Consider the following 16,061-nt stretch of genomic DNA (forward strand, 5'->3'; position numbering starts at 1 on the left):
TTAGGACAAGTGGAATGAAACGAATGCTTCATATACAAGTGAAACCTAAGTCCCTGCATGATTAAGATTGAGCATTTTGGAAATTGAACTGCTAGAATTTTGTGGTGCTATTTGGTGTTAGTGGACTAGTGGTACACCTTTTAAAAGCTACTAGTACATTTGTTGGGCAAAATCATCCATTTTTTTTTCCTACAAATTAACGTAAGAATAATGTTAATTTTGAAAAACATAGTGAATGAAATCAATTCATGACCCGTTGACCTGATCCTGAACATGCACTCTCACCATGGACCTTACCTAACAGATAGAAACAACTCAATCAAAAAGCGAAATTTATATGGCTATAATTACACCATAATTACATGGAGAAAGATGCAATTACAACACTGAGATTGAATGAATTCAAATTACCTGTCACTTTTACAATTAATAAATTAAAATCGGACAAATAATCAACCCAAAAAAATGTCTTCATGAAATGATCAATCACAAGATTACATTTCTCTACCGAACCCAACATGCATGTCTTTGTCTTACCGCAATTTGAGGCAATTTGGGCAGCCCAAGCAGTCCCAAAAACGCGTCCTTGGCACACTGCTCTCTGGCTGTACCATTTCTTTCCTCACATCAAAAGAACACATTAATCATAAAACAATATTTTTATTATTATTATTATTTTTCAAATAATTCCCACTTGCTCTCCGTCACATGTATCAATCATATGTGCAAGATTTCTTGAGGGAAATCGCAGCATTGAGCTTTTTTGGATCCAAAGTTATGGAACATTGAATGGTTTTGTAGTATTTAGGCTTCACCAATTTCCCAAGCACATAAGCCCTAGATCGTAGCACAAAGTTGAGGTTCAATAGCACAGGCACAGTGGGCACACCCGTTGTGCTACTTAGGCTAGCACCACTTCCATATAGAGGGATCTTGTTACCCATCACTGCTACACTCACCAACCTTTGGCTCCTCCTAGATTGATAAAACTTCTTCATCTGCAACAACCGTTTCCAACGTTAGAAAAAAGTGAAACATCAAACATGTACGTATTATACTCTACTATACACTAGGATGTGTTGTGTTGTTCATGTATCTTACATTTCCCGAAGCAATTACAATGTCTGAATAGGACAGTTCCACGGGTGTGGATGTGACATGGACCCCAAAAAATGTGCCTGTGTTGCGGTATGCGAATTTCAAAGTGGAATTCAATGTAATCATATCGGTGGCTACCCCTGTTGCATCCGAACCTGCTTGGACCCTAACATGATCAAACTTTATGCTCTGCAAAATGCCCATAAAAAAATCAAAATCACTCATCAAGGAGACCCACTTCAGACTTCATCCTAAAAAGAACATGAAATTAATCAAGAGCAAGTGCACATTTCATTCCAAAAATGACAAATCGAACTAGGCCCACTTCAGATTTCATTTCATAAACACGAAATTGATCTAAGACCCAGTTCATATTTCAATCTGAAATTACAAAACTATCAAAACCCAGCTCATATTTCGTTGTAAGATTAAAACGTTATTAACACAGTTCAGATTTCATCCTAAAAGCACAAAATTGATCAAGACCAACTTCATAATTTCAATCTAGAAATGAAAAAAATAAATCAAAACCAAGTTCAGATTTCATCCTAAAAATTCGAAATTGATCAAGACCCAGTTCATATCTCATTAGAAAAACGAAAAATCGATCAAGACTCAGTTCAGATTTCATCCTAAAAACGCAAAATTGATCAGAACCCACTTCATATTTCATCCCAAAATTGAAAAACCAACCAAGCCACCAGTTCATATTTCACCGAAAAAAAAAATGAAAACTCAAACACAACCCTCCTAGATTCCATCCTAAAAACTCAAACTTGATCAAGCCCCACCTCACTTCCCACCCTGAAAAGCACAAACCAAAAACACATAACTAAAGATAAAAAAGAAAAAAGAGGTACCTTGATGTTGATCTTGGGCTTCATGGGCCTACTAGCCCCCCAAAGGATAAGCGAGAAGAAGGAGAAGAGAACCAAAAACCCAACAACGAACGCGAGAAAGTAGCACCGACGTGGAAGCCCGTTATGGTGATCATCCCCTTGAAGAAGCCCTTCTTCTTCAATAACATCGATTTGCTTCCACGGCTTGAGGCTGTGGCTATGGTCTTTCTTGGAGAAGCGCGTGGAGGAGGAGTGGCGCGAGTGAGGAGGAGAGGCAGAGGGGCTGAGAACGGGCGTTGAGTGAAACGACGTCGTTGCGGTTTTCTCGCCGTCGTGAGAGTCTCGTGAGGGAGACTGAACATAGTAGAGAGGACGGCGTGGAGGGGAGCGCGTGGGGGAAGACGCGGCGAGGCTTGTTACCTCTGAGTCTGTCTTTGCGTGCATTCTCTGTGTTGTCTATGTTGTTGTTGGGATCTGTCTAGGGAATGAGAAACTTGATCTGTGTTGTTTGTGTTATGTGTGTGTTGGGGTTTGGTTATTGGTTCCACTAGCACATGTGTGAATAGGTCTTGGAGTTGGAGGGTGTTTTTTGATTTTTTTAATGATGATGATTTATGCAGGGGAAGGAAGAATCTGAACAACTGGATAATTGAAGTTGAATATGACACATGTTGTATTTTTTTTGTAAAGGTAGAGCGGCATGGAATGGAACCAACGACTCTGTGTTCTGTCATCCATAAGTCTTTGACTGCACCGCAATTTGCAACTGTATTTTTTTTATGTGTATATTTGAAACTTATTTATATTGGCTAGCCTAAAAAATAGGGAAATATTTCTTTTTTATATTCTTATTTTTAAGAAAAAAAATGGTTTTACTTCATATACTTACACTTTTTTAATGTAATTAGGAGGATAAACTTCATTAAAAGAAATTAATTAATTTTTTTAACAAAATCGATAGATATTATGTAGATTATAAAAATAACTGTTATAAAAATAAAATAAAAAACTTATCTTCCATCAATGCATATGATTAAATGATAATATAAAAAATAATTTATATTATTTATTCTATTTTTATTGTAATTGAACACAAAATGTTGAAAATAATAATTTTAATATTAAAGTTTGAATAGTGCTAAAAAAATTAAATCAAGATGAATAAATATTTTCAAAAAATTAACTTATTTTTATTATATTTAAGAAATGAAAAATTAAATAAGGAAAAAAAAAGTCATCCGAATGAACAGTAACCAAACAATTAGATATTCAACCTCCTCATTCATTAAATTTCTCTCTTGTAAAGTTTATAGAAGCAGGCATAGATTTTTAGGGTGGACATATTTTCTAATACATTTTTTTAATATATTTTAATGTATTATGAATAAAATTTTTATAAAAAAAATGATAATTAAAATCAATCAAGCTGAAACTCTTCATTAGTTTTTTATTCTAAAGATTAAAGAACAATGATGATTCATAAACTATTTATTTAGTGAGTTTTTAAAATATATTTTTTGTCTCAATAAATATTAAATTTATTTTTATAAAATTTTGAATATATTTTTATTAAGGGAGAGTTGGATTCAGAAGATCCAATCTCACTTCTTAATGTTAGATCCATCACATAAATTAAAATTTGTGTTGATCCATTAACATTGACACGCGGAATGAGATTTCTTAAATCAAATTTCGAATCAAAATATCACACCTTTACCGATCACACAAAACATATTTAAAATTTCATAAGAATAAATTTTAAATATTTTGATATTTATCATGATGAAAAATTATATTTTAGTTTTTATTTACCGAGTCATGTATCCTAAGCCTACATTCCAACCTTACATCCACGTGTTAGTACTTTATAACCTACTTGCAGTAGCTATATAAAATGGGTAGTAATAAAGAAATGTGCGAGAATTATTAATGTATTATTAAAAGAATGCATTAGTGGTTAGTAACCGTTTGTCTAGTGGAGTTGAATGTTGGTGTTAAAGAACATTTATGCTTTTACCAAATGAGAAGAAAAATAAATACGGTAGTTTAATAAATTAAAAATAAAATGGGGACAGAGCCACCACATGGGAAGAATAAAGAAATGGAAATGGTTGAGATTGAGAAGTGAAGACTGAAGAGGAAGAAGTTAGGAAGTAGTGAACCGACAGCCACATCAACATTACATATGCCAAATTGTCAATAAAAGCGGGTCTATAAATTAATAATTCTACAGAATTTTTTAAGAATAATAATTAACAATTAAAATGTATTATTAAAATTAAATATTACTTTAAATTTTATATAAGAATATTTTATTTTAATTTATTATTTCATATTTTCTTAATAGTAATATTAAACAAATGATAAATAAATTTTTGCTTACTCTCTTAATTTTAAATAAATAAATCTTAAATAAAAATTGTAAATGTTACAAATATAAAAACTAGACGGATTAAGGAATAAAAGAATAAAATTTCTATAGAAAATAATACTATTCAGTTTTTGTAACATACTCACTGTCATTTTTAATAATGCACGTGCATGACTAAACAACTCTAATTAGCTTTATAACTATATTTAGTTGACATTGGTGTGATTTTGACTCCGGCGAACAACTTTGCTACGACTCCAACGAACAATTCCGGTGTGACTCCATTCAACACTATTATGATGAATCAAGATATTTCCTCTACATTGTTTCCTATAATAATTTTTTTTACATCAAAACACAAAAAAGTTAAATGAGAAGAACTTTTTGTTGTGGCGACATGATTATTATGCTTGGGCTCAATCGCTTCGTTGTGAATCCTCAAATCCCTCTAAGATATGCCTTTGATGAAGATCACGACCTTGATTGTGTTAATCCTCTTTTCTCAATGTGGTAAAAACAAGATAAATTTTTTCTTGTTTTGCTTCAATCAACGCTCTCAAGTCCGATGTTTGCTCGAGTTCTTGGGTCGACACACTTTTATCAAGTATAGGACAAGATCCATGCATATTTTCATCACCAAACACGAACAAAGGCGTGACAACTCCAATCAGAGCTCTATCACACGATGCTTGACAATAGTCTAGTTTCTAATTTTCTTTCTTGTATCAAAGAGCTTATTGATGTGCTTGCTTTGGTTTGTGATGCTACTACCTATCGTGAACACAAATGTGATTCTTGAAGGTCTACCTAGGGATTTTGATTCAATGATTGCTCTAATTGAGAGTTGTCTACCACTCATCACTGTTGAAGAAGCTGAAGGTTACATTCTTACATAGGAACTATGTCTTTGAAAATACACCAAACTCGAATCTTTGAGTAATTCCTTCACACCAAAAGTGGATCTTACTCAAATGAGTTCTTCGCATTGCATTGAAAATGATAACTTGAATTTATACTCTAACACCAATACAGTGTATACAAATCAATATTCCTCTTATTCTAGAGCTTCTGGTGGTCGTAATGCCCACGATGAAGGTGGTTTCAACCGTGGTGGTGGCCATGGTGGTTAGAGCTTAATACAATGTAAAGTTTGTTTCAAGTACAACCACATGACTCTTACTAGCTACAATAGGTTCAATCCTTAGTATCAGGATTCAAATAAAACAATGGAAATTATGGAAACAACAACCATAACAATTATGGGAGCAACAATAATCATACTAACTAGTCTCAAAATCACAATCACAATCAAAATTGGGGTTAGGATTAGAATCAAAACAACTAGAACAATTATTCTGCTTCCAATTAGAGTTAACAACAAAGTCAAAATCAGAATCACAATTCTTAGAACTCTAACTCTAGGCCTTCATAAGCTATGGTGGCAAATTCTGACTCCAATACTTCATCCTCTTGGTTTCCAGATTATGGAGCATCCTTCTATGCAACAAATAACTCACAAAATATCCAACAAAATTCTCCTTTTGAGGGTCTATATCAGATCTTCATTGGTAATGGACAAGGTCTTAATATCTCAGCCTCTGGTCATTCCAAATTTATTTCCCCTTTCAGTCATAATGCTTAGCTTGTTCTTAAAAATATGCTTCTTGTTCCTCAAATCACTAAGACTATACCTAGTGTAAGCAATTTTGCTAAAGATAATCATGTTTTCTTTGAATTTCATGCTAATCGTTGCGTTGTTAAATCTTAAGATTCCAATAAAATCCTTCATCAAGGAGAGGATGGACCTAATGGCGTGTACTATTTCTCCAATCTTCAATTTTGCTTTGTTGTGTCTTATCCAACTTCTAACTCTTATAGTATAAAATTGTTTCTTTTGTTGATTGTAATAATGTTGTGCCTAATTTTGTATATACTTGGCACCTTAGGCTAGGTCACCCAAACTCTCAAGCTTTAAAGCTTATGCTTAATCATTGTAGTTCCAAATTTTTTGTTAAAGAAGAACTGCCTTTCATTTCTGCTTGTTGAATAGGCAAGATTCATAGATTTCCTTCTAAGCTTTCTCAAACTATTTACAGCTCTCCTTTGGCATTAATATACAATGATTTTTGGGATCCGGCTCCTATTCTTATAGTCAATTTTGTTATTATATGTCTTTTGTTGATGTTTATTCTAGGTTTACTTGGATATGTTTTTTAATAATAAATCTGATGCTCTATCCATTTTTAAACAATTCAAATTACTTGTTGAATTACAATTTAACAAGAAGATTAAAGCTATTCAAATAGATTAGGGAGGTAAATTTTGAGTTTTCTCTTCATATTTGTCTGAACTAGGGATCATTCATAGACTAACTTGCCCTCACACACATCATTGAAATGGTGTTGTGGAGAGAAAGCATTGTCACATAGTTGAGTTAGGCTTTTCTCTTCTTAGTCATGCATCCCTTCCTTTCTACTTTTGGGATCATGCTTTCAAACAACTGTGTATTTTATAAACAGTTTGCCTTCAACTCTTCTTAAGTTTGATATCCCTTATACTATTTTTTTCAAACTAATATTAATTATCAATTCTTAAGATTCTTTGGTTGTTCTTGTTTTTCTTTCTTGCATCCTTATCATTCCCATGCACTTAAATTTAGGTCCTCTAAATGTGTGTTTTTAGGTTACTCACCTAGTCAAGTGCATGTCTTATTTTGGTCAAATTTTTATTTCCAAAGATGTCATTTTTAATGAACATCATTTTCCTTATCCTAAATTGTTTTCTACATCTTCTTCCAATCATGTTCCTATTGCATCCTTTTCCACTACCTTACCTATAACTGAGTCATTTTATTTTTCCCTTCCTCTTTAAATCCATCTTCGCCTCAAAGTCATTCTTCATCACCCTCTCTTGAACATCACAGTTCTAGCATTGTTGTATCTCAATCCCCTATTCCTGCACAGTCTCCTGCTTAGGATACAATAACTTCTACTATTGCTGTAAATGTTTGTACTTCTTAGTCTTGTGATCATTCTCAATCTCCTGCAACTGATGTAAATACTAGTACTTATTAGTTTAAGGATCATCTGCAGTCTTCTGCAACTAAATCTCAATATTCCCCACAAATCTCCCTTGTTAAACTAGAAAATGTTCACCCTATGATTACAAGATCTAAAGTTGGGATAGTGCAACCAAGGATCCATCCTTCCTTGCTTCTTCCTCATATTGAACCTAAGTCGGTAAAACAAGCACTTCAACAATACATGGACCCTAGTTCTTCTTCCTCCACACAAAAATGCAATTGAATGTAAATGGGTATTCAGAGTTAAGAAACACTTTGATGGCAGTATAAATAGGTACAAATCCACATTGGTGGCTAAAGGTGTTAATCAAAAGTTCGGGTTTGGTTTCCATGCGACATTTCTCTTTTGATTAACCAGTGACAATTTGAGTCATTTTAACACTTGACATCACTCACAAGCGGCCTTTGCAACAGTTAGATGTAAATAATGTCTTCCTTAATGGGTTTTTAGAAGCGGAAGTTTACATGACTTGACCTCCAGGTTTTGAGTCTTCAATTAAGTCATTTGTACACAAATTACATAGAGCAATTTATGGGATAAAACAAGCTCCTAGGGCTTGGTTTGAAAGGCTCAAAGCTACTTTACTGCATTTTGGGTTTACAGACAATAAATGTGACCCATTTTTATTCATTTACAAGACTTTTTCTACAATTACCTACATTCTACTTTATGTGGATGATATCATCATAACTGGTAATTCATCTTCCTTGGTTGACAACTTGATTCAATAACTCAATACCTTTTTTCTGTTAAACAGTTGGGTTCTCTAGACTATGTTTTGGGGATTGAAGTTCATTCCTTGTCCAGTGGAGCTTAATTAGTGACTTAATCAAAATATATTAGAGATATATTGCAAAGAACAAATATGTTAGAGGCAAAACCCATTTCTTCGCCAATGGTCTCAAGTTGCAAGCTCTTCAAATATAGATTTGATCTATTGCACGATGCTTCCATTTATAGGTCTGTTGTTAGGGCCTTATAGTATGTGACTATCACTCATCTAGAACTAAGTTTTGCTCCCAACAAGGTATGCCAGTTCATGGCTTCACCTCTTGCTGCTAATTCATGGCTTCTCTAAAACCAATTTCTCACTAACTCAAATTTTTTTAAACGTACTTTAAAAATCAGCTCCTAGGAACCAATTTCTAAAATAGTTTTTTTTTTGTTTTGTTTAAATGTAATTTAGAAATCAGTTTCTTGGAAATCGATTTCTAAACTAGGTTTTTTAATCTCAATTTAGAAATCATTTTTTTTCTAAAAGTGTTTTTTTTAATTTTTTATTGTTTTTTTTTTATTTTTTTCTATTTATTTTATTTTATTTTTTAAAATATTGTTTTTCTCTTTTTTTTCTTATATTTTTTTCATTTAATTGGTTTTTTTAGGTTTAATTTGTTTTAATTTTACTAATTTATCTATATTAATTTATAAAAAATATAAATTATCTAGAATAATATTTAAAAAAAAATGCATATATTTGAATATTCAATATAAATATAATATAGTTAATTATTAATAAAAAAACATAATTTCATATGATTTATATTGTATTTAAAATTAGTTAAATATTTTCCTTTTTATGATTGATAATTATCATATGAAAAAATATTTTTGTTTAACTAATGTTTAAGAAAAAAAAACTCAATATAAATATCTAAATACTCATAAAATATGAATATGTGCGTTAAAATTATTACTTGTGTGGATTATGGATATGCATTTTTAGGAAATATACAATTTTTTTTTAAATGTAATATAATATTTTACCTATTAAATAACATCCTTATAAAAAAATGGCGAACAAAATAAAAAGGAACCTTTTTAAATTTTCTTACATCATATTTTTATTACTTTTCTTACTTATTAAATATATTTTTTAAATAAAAATGCATATATTTTTAAGTGATCTAATTCTTTTACCTAAACAAATTAAATAAATAAAGGATGTTCAATTTTAATAGTATATTTTGGTGATTGATGTAAAACCATAAGTACTTAAATATAATTTATCTAATATAGTATTTAAAAAATAATAATTAATCTTTAAATATAACCAACTTTATCTAGATTGAAGAAGACGAAAATAAAGAGACTTAGATAAATAAAGCTTAGGTAAACATTATAATTTTTTGGGATTAATACGATTAAAGTAGATTTTTAAAAAAAAAATAACAACGAATTTTCAATGATGAATTGCAAGTTTATTCTAAAAAAGTAGCAACAAATAGTTTGTGCAATGACTACACAGATTCATGATGCATAAGAGCAATTATCTCATTAGTCATTCTTAGTTTCCTTGGTTTGTGCCGTAGGGTAAGGATTTCATTTGGAGAACGCATAAAAAGTTGCATTCAACTCAATCAAACCTTTGATACTAAATTATGAATAGACGAAAATATTTTTCCCACATCATCATCACATTTGAGCTCCACACAATCGTATTCAACATAACCATCATCTACGTAGATTATTTTCCTGAAGGCAACAAACGACATGTCTTCACTTATTGTGATGACTTTAGCATCACTAGGGCATTCAAACAATATTCCTTCATCTGTTAGAATTATGTTAGCATTGAAATACACAAAAATAGATACACTCTCCATGTTTTAAGCAATAAGGTGAGTATCAAACAAAGATATTGAGTTGCATCAAACCCTTATATATATATATATATATGATGGTCTACTGTTCTCCTATGACTCATACCAATGACTGAGATCACATCGATAATATAAATGATTTAAATTAAGTCTTAATTAATTAATTACCTAAAAAAATAGTGTTTAATCAAATCGTTTTGTAGAAAGCATTGTGCAATCACATCATCTCAAAACAAGCAATGTGAGGTCAAATCATATAGGAAAAAGCAACCTGGGGTCAAATCGTCTCAAAGAAATGAATGTTTAGTCAATTCGTATCACAAAAATACAGTGCTCAGTCAATTAATGTATTGTTCAATGTTCATTCAATTAAGAAAGGCAAACTAACAATCATCATAATATGACATAATTAATAATGACAATTAATGTCGTTTGTGTCCATTAGTTTCACATCTGGGAGGTTGTATATTTCTTGTCAATTGTCAACGTACTCGTCTATGTTCTTATGGTTGAAGTTTCTCATTAGGAACAACAAGTTTCTCTTCCTAGACAAAGTCATTAGATGAAGAATTGTTGACAATACTTTGGTGAAAGGATGAAAATGAAGATATAGGCATACTTGGCATGTATGCATAAGTAGACTCTGGTGTTCGAAGATCTGTACCTATGAGGTTGCTTATAAAGTCTTCTCCCCTTGTGTTGAAGAACTATAGATTGTATCCATAATCTTCTTGATGATGATGAGGTTTTGGCGTGAACTCATACGATTGAACACATGATTATAGTTCTCCATCATGCATATTGGCAACGACTGGTGGGCTTTGTTATGGAGGATGTTGTTTAGTTTCCTTGTTTGGAGCTAAACGAGATGTGGCAGTAACGTTTGTTTGAGCTGCAAACTGTGTTAGAAATTTTTTTGAATTTGTTTAGTACCAATTCACTTAGTGACTCATATGTTAAATCTTTCCTATAATTGTTTGGCCAATTAATACATATTTGCGTCTTTCCTTCCAAATTGCAATCCACTTTTGATGTTTCTCTACCCAATTTGTGTCATTATGTCCTCTCATGTCGATATGATAGACTTTGTCAAAATTATGCAGTGGATTTGGTATGTCTTGACAAAGTCCAAATTGAAGTATGGCCATGTTAGTTTATAGTCATACTATCACTGGAAAACAAATTAATTAAAGCGACATAAACACTCCATATTTTGGAATCTTTGTATGCATGTTCTAGCAGAAATGACTCAAACCCTCTGCAAGGAATTCAATGGAAATAGAAAAATAACTTACGTTAGTAATTTTAAAAAGAATATAATTGGTGTTTGAATAAATAAAAAAATGGTTCAACCTTCTCGTTATTCATGTTGTTGAATATTGACCTATAGCCTATAACATCACCGCATGACATTTCAAAAAATCATAGCCCTTTGCCGCTCCATCTAGTGAAATGTGATATGTTAATGTCAAATAGATTACCAAAAATAAATTGTGTTTGAGTGAGAACTTTTTTTACCTAGTTGCAAGTGGATATAACAGTTAGCGCTTGAGCCTTCGTTGAATGAATGACATGCGATACCATGCCTATGACTTCAACAACACTGTACATCCTCCCAATTTTTTGGATGTGGGATAAATTGTTCTACACATTTCTCAATAAAATGTGCTAAACATGTTGAACCCCTGCTATACCGGTCATCCCGATCAAGATTTGCTAATGGAGGTAGATACATCAGGTGAACTTTGTTCCCTGACTTGTCTGGCATCAACACCCCACCAATCAACCCTAAAATGTATAATATACAATGGGTTGTTAATTGTTTGGTGTGGGTTTTGCTGGGAGAGTCAACATGTTTTCTTTTAACCATTTTAGTTTAAGTGTTGATCCCATTAATGCATTCTTTGGGGGAACAATACCTATATATTTGTTCCCAATCATAATATGTTGGACCAATAACTGGTCTTCCATCAACACATAAACCCAGTTGAAGAGCAACATCTTCCAAGGTGATTGTGCATTCATCAATAGGAAGATGAAACTTTTGTGACTCAGGTATCCACCTTTCAACCAAAGCAATCACTTAAGCATCGTCGATTTTAACTTGTCCAAGCTTTCCAACATAAAAAAACTCAGCTTGAACCAACAAAGATTCAATTTTGGGATTTGGAGAAGGCATAGCCTGGGCATATGGTTGGATTGCATCGTATGTTACTTGTAGAAATAAAAATAATAAGAACATCATTATTTGTAAATCATAACATACAGAATGTATTATACATACTTCTCCAAATCTATGAAGGTGTTGTTTCCAAAGAAAAGAAGCAGCTATAGATTCTATGGTTTAAGTTTTGGTGCTAACGTCAAGAAGTTAAGGACGAATATATGAGAACGAAAGAAAGCAAGGTTGAGTTAGTGTATATGATGATAATACATGCATTGTATTTATAGAAAAAATCTAATAGTAAGACAATTCATTCGGTAGGATCTTGGTCGTTGATTTTGTCAGTGGGATCTTGGTCGTTCAATGTGTGTTGCTTCAATTAGTGATATCTAGGCCGTTGATTTTGTTGGTGGGATCTTGGCCGTTCAACATGAGTTTCTCCAATCGGTGATATCTAGGTCGTTGATTTGGACGGTGTGATCTTGGCTGTTCTTTTTGAGGTGTATGTGACAAACCATTAGACATTATAAATATGGTCTACACTGAGGTAGTCTCACCCATCACCTCAGTCAAAAACCTTATTGCTACCTTAAATCCTAACCATAAACCCTAAACCATGACTTCATCATCAGTCAATACGATTGTGTACTACAATGGCGTCATTATAACAACTAGACATGTTTCAACGTTTGTAAGCGATTCACTAAAGATCGTTCAACTAGACAACAAAATGTCACTTGGTGCATTGAAACAAGCTATTGGAAACAAGATTAGTCTACCAAATGGTAAAGTGGTCAATGATATATATTTTTTATTACCTATATCATTTGTCGGTGATTGTGACCACTACAGAGCATGCATGTTGCACGATGATGATGACATAATGAATATATTTTCTTTGGGAAAATCTCCAAGCTCACAGGCATGGAGTTATATATTACAATCACAGACACACCCACACAAAAATGGACACATCCACCACCAATTTCTACAAGCTCTTTAAATTATGAGGATTTGGATGAATACTTCGATGAAGCAATGCACCTTGAATTATGTTTTGAAGACCCCCCCCCCCCCAATTTATTTGATTTTTATTGTATTATTTAATGATTTTTAGTTGTCATGTGTGTTTTTCATTATCGTATTTTTGAGGTTTTGTCACATGTGTTTTAATGCCAAAAGTTTGAAGTATGGATTGAGATCTTGAAGTTTGAGGCCTAGATTGAGAGCCAAAAGTTGTCTTAATGGCTTCATTGACATAAAAATTACAAGAATGAAACATTATTTTAACAAAATTATTGATAAAAATAAAAGCCTAAGCATCAAAACTTGCCCTCATGGATTGAAATCTTGAAGTTTCAGTAATTTTTTCTTGTTTTTAGTCACCTTGTTAATGTGTTTGAAGGTCAAATCGAGAGTTGAAAGTTATCTTAATGGCTTCATTGACATGAAAACTATGAGAATGAAACATTATTTTAACCATAATACAAATAAGAATCTATGTACCAAAACTTGCTCTCATGGATTGAAATCTTGAAGTTTTAGTAATTTTTTTCTTGTTTTTGGCCACTTCCTTAATGTGTTTGAGGGTTGAATCGAGAGTCGAAAGTTATCTTAATGGTTTCATTGACATGAAAACTATAGGAATGACGCATGATTTTAACCAAAATAGCTAATACATATACCAATCTTAGTACCAAAACTTGCCCTCATAGATTGAAATGTCGAAGTTTTAGTAATTTTTTTTTCTTGTTTTTGGCCACTTCGTTAATGCATTTGAGGGCCGAATCAAGACCCAAAAATTGTCTTAATGGCTTTGTTGACATGAAAAATCCAGGAATGAAACATTATTTAAAAAAATAGTTTATACAAATAAAAATCTAAATGCCCAAACTTGCACTCATGGATTGAAATCTTGAAGTTTTAGTAATTTTTTCTTTTTTTGACCTCGGTCCATATGTTTGTAGCACAAACCTTAACCCTAGTATATTAAATGAACCATGGATACTAACCCCAACCCTAGGTCAGGAATCCAATACTTTATGCCAGTGCGTCAGAGACACTTTTGCTTTATGTCAGTGTGTTAGAGACACTTTTGCTTTTACACCAATGCATCAGAGACACTTTTTCTTTACGCGAGTGTGTTAGAGACACTTTTGCTTTATGTCAGTGCGTCAAAGACACTTTTATTTTACGCTAAGGAATTCAATGCTTCAAATCCTAATCCTAACCTTAGGTTGTAAATCCTTAACTCTGTCCCTCTATATATAGAAGTCATATTCACCTTTGGTTAACACATCCACACAACACTTTCTTACTCTATTACTTTCTTTAAACTTTGCAAACACAAACCCTCTATCATATTTCTTTCTCTATTACACAACATGTCTTTCTCATCTGTCAGATGGTTAGTGCATTACAATGATCAAATAACCAAAACAGATGAAGGAGATATGTTTCAATTCCCGCACCTGATATTCTTTAAAAAAAAAACGAGGCCTCACACTTGAAGCCCTAAAAAGAAAAATCCACCAAAAGGCTTCGACTTCAACCACTGGACCAAGTATGTCATATTTCATTTTGATACCCACAAGTAATGGGTTGCAAAATGCTCAAGTTTATAGTAATGCAACTTGTTGACAACGAAGACGTCATATGTTTGATTTCTATTATTTGCCATTATTCTTCAATGCTGTGAATTGTATGCAAACATCCAGCTACAAACACTTTCCATTTGAAACCCTCAACCAATACCTCATGAACCATAATATTATCCTTAGTCCCATTATTCACACACATCCGGTGCAACTCAAGACACTTTTGCTTTAATCCAACCACAACAAAATTTATTTGAACCAAACACATCTTCTTTTACTCAACTTCTTTCTGCACCATTTCCCCCCAATTTGTTAGACTCACAAACATTTGATGCTACTGAGGATCAACCTCACCCATACTTGAGTACTTCTATAGTAGAGCCTACCACATCAACCCAACAAATGAGCCTAAGTTTACAGTAGAACCTGACTTACCTAACGAACAACTCAGTCCCTTTAGTGAGGACGAATGTGAAGTTCTACACAATCAACCCTAAGAGGAAGATGACGAGGAAGAAGTTGAGCCTGTTTCACCAATAACAACCGTACCACCATATTGCATACCACCACACATGCAAAATTTTGAAGAATCTAATTTTCAAGATTCTGAATACGGCCAAAGTGTAGATTGCAAAGAAGTCCAACATCTGATGGGGATTCTCTTTAAATAGATGTGTTTTCTTACAAAACAAGAAGTACAACATGCTTTGCAACAATATCATGTGAACCAAGAAGCTAACTACAAGACACAACTATTGAACCCAACAAAGCTAATTGTCATTTGTGATAACGATAGTTGTGCTTGGAGGTGCAAGGCATCACACATCCTTGCAAGTAAGCAGTGGGAAATAAGAAAGGTCTGTGAACCCCATACATTTTTAAATCCATCAATATCACAAGATCTTACAAAGTTGTCATATTTGCTCATTAGTAAAAGCATCCACAACTTGATTGAAAATGATCCATCAACTTCAGTACCAACCTTGGTAGCACACATCAAAAGCACTGAAGGATACACTGCCATATACCATAAAGTAGGACCGACAAAGCAAAAAGTCTTTGAAAACATCTACGACAATTGGGAAAGATCATTCCACAATTTATCGAGATTGTTGCAAGTTATGCAACAATTTTTTCCTGGTATGGTGGTGAAGGAAACATTGCCAATGCCACCACAAGGAGGTCAATCAGTAGAGGATTTCCTAAAATTTCATAATCTTATTTGGAGTTTCAAACCGTATATCAATGAGTTTCAATATTGCAAGCCTGTAGTTCAAGTCGATGGAATGATTGTATGGTAAATTCAAAG

The 16,061-nt window shown here is 32.8% G+C and overlaps 1 protein-coding gene across 1 annotated transcript; it reads right to left on the reverse strand.

Moving 5' to 3' along the window:
- Positions 1-315: 315 nt before the first annotated feature.
- Positions 316-2,752, reverse strand: LOC100811519 (uncharacterized). Its single transcript, XM_003528914.5, has 3 exons — positions 1,959-2,752; positions 1,102-1,287; positions 316-998 (listed from the first exon to the last, which is right to left on the reverse strand). The coding sequence occupies exons 1-3, from the start codon at positions 2,379-2,381 to the stop codon at positions 714-716; spliced, it is 894 nt and encodes a 297-aa protein (XP_003528962.1). The 5' UTR covers positions 2,382-2,752; the 3' UTR covers positions 316-713.
- Between the last annotated feature and the right edge of the window lie 13,309 nt (positions 2,753-16,061).

Source organism: Glycine max, chromosome 7, assembly GCF_000004515.6.
Source record: "Glycine max cultivar Williams 82 chromosome 7, Glycine_max_v4.0, whole genome shotgun sequence".
NCBI classification, from domain to species: Eukaryota; Viridiplantae; Streptophyta; class Magnoliopsida; order Fabales; family Fabaceae; genus Glycine; species Glycine max.

Excerpts from the sequence above, each read along its gene's own strand:
- LOC100811519 (XM_003528914.5), bottom strand. The coding sequence starts at position 2,381 with ATGCACGCAAAGACAGACTCAGAGGTAACAAGCCTCGCCGCGTCTTCC. Across the intron at positions 1,288-1,958 it reads AGCCCAAGATCAACATCAAG|AGCATAAAGTTTGATCATGT; the intron begins GTACCTCTTTTT and ends GGCATTTTGCAG. Across the intron at positions 999-1,101 it reads TTGTAATTGCTTCGGGAAAT|ATGAAGAAGTTTTATCAATC; the intron begins GTAAGATACATG and ends CGGTTGTTGCAG.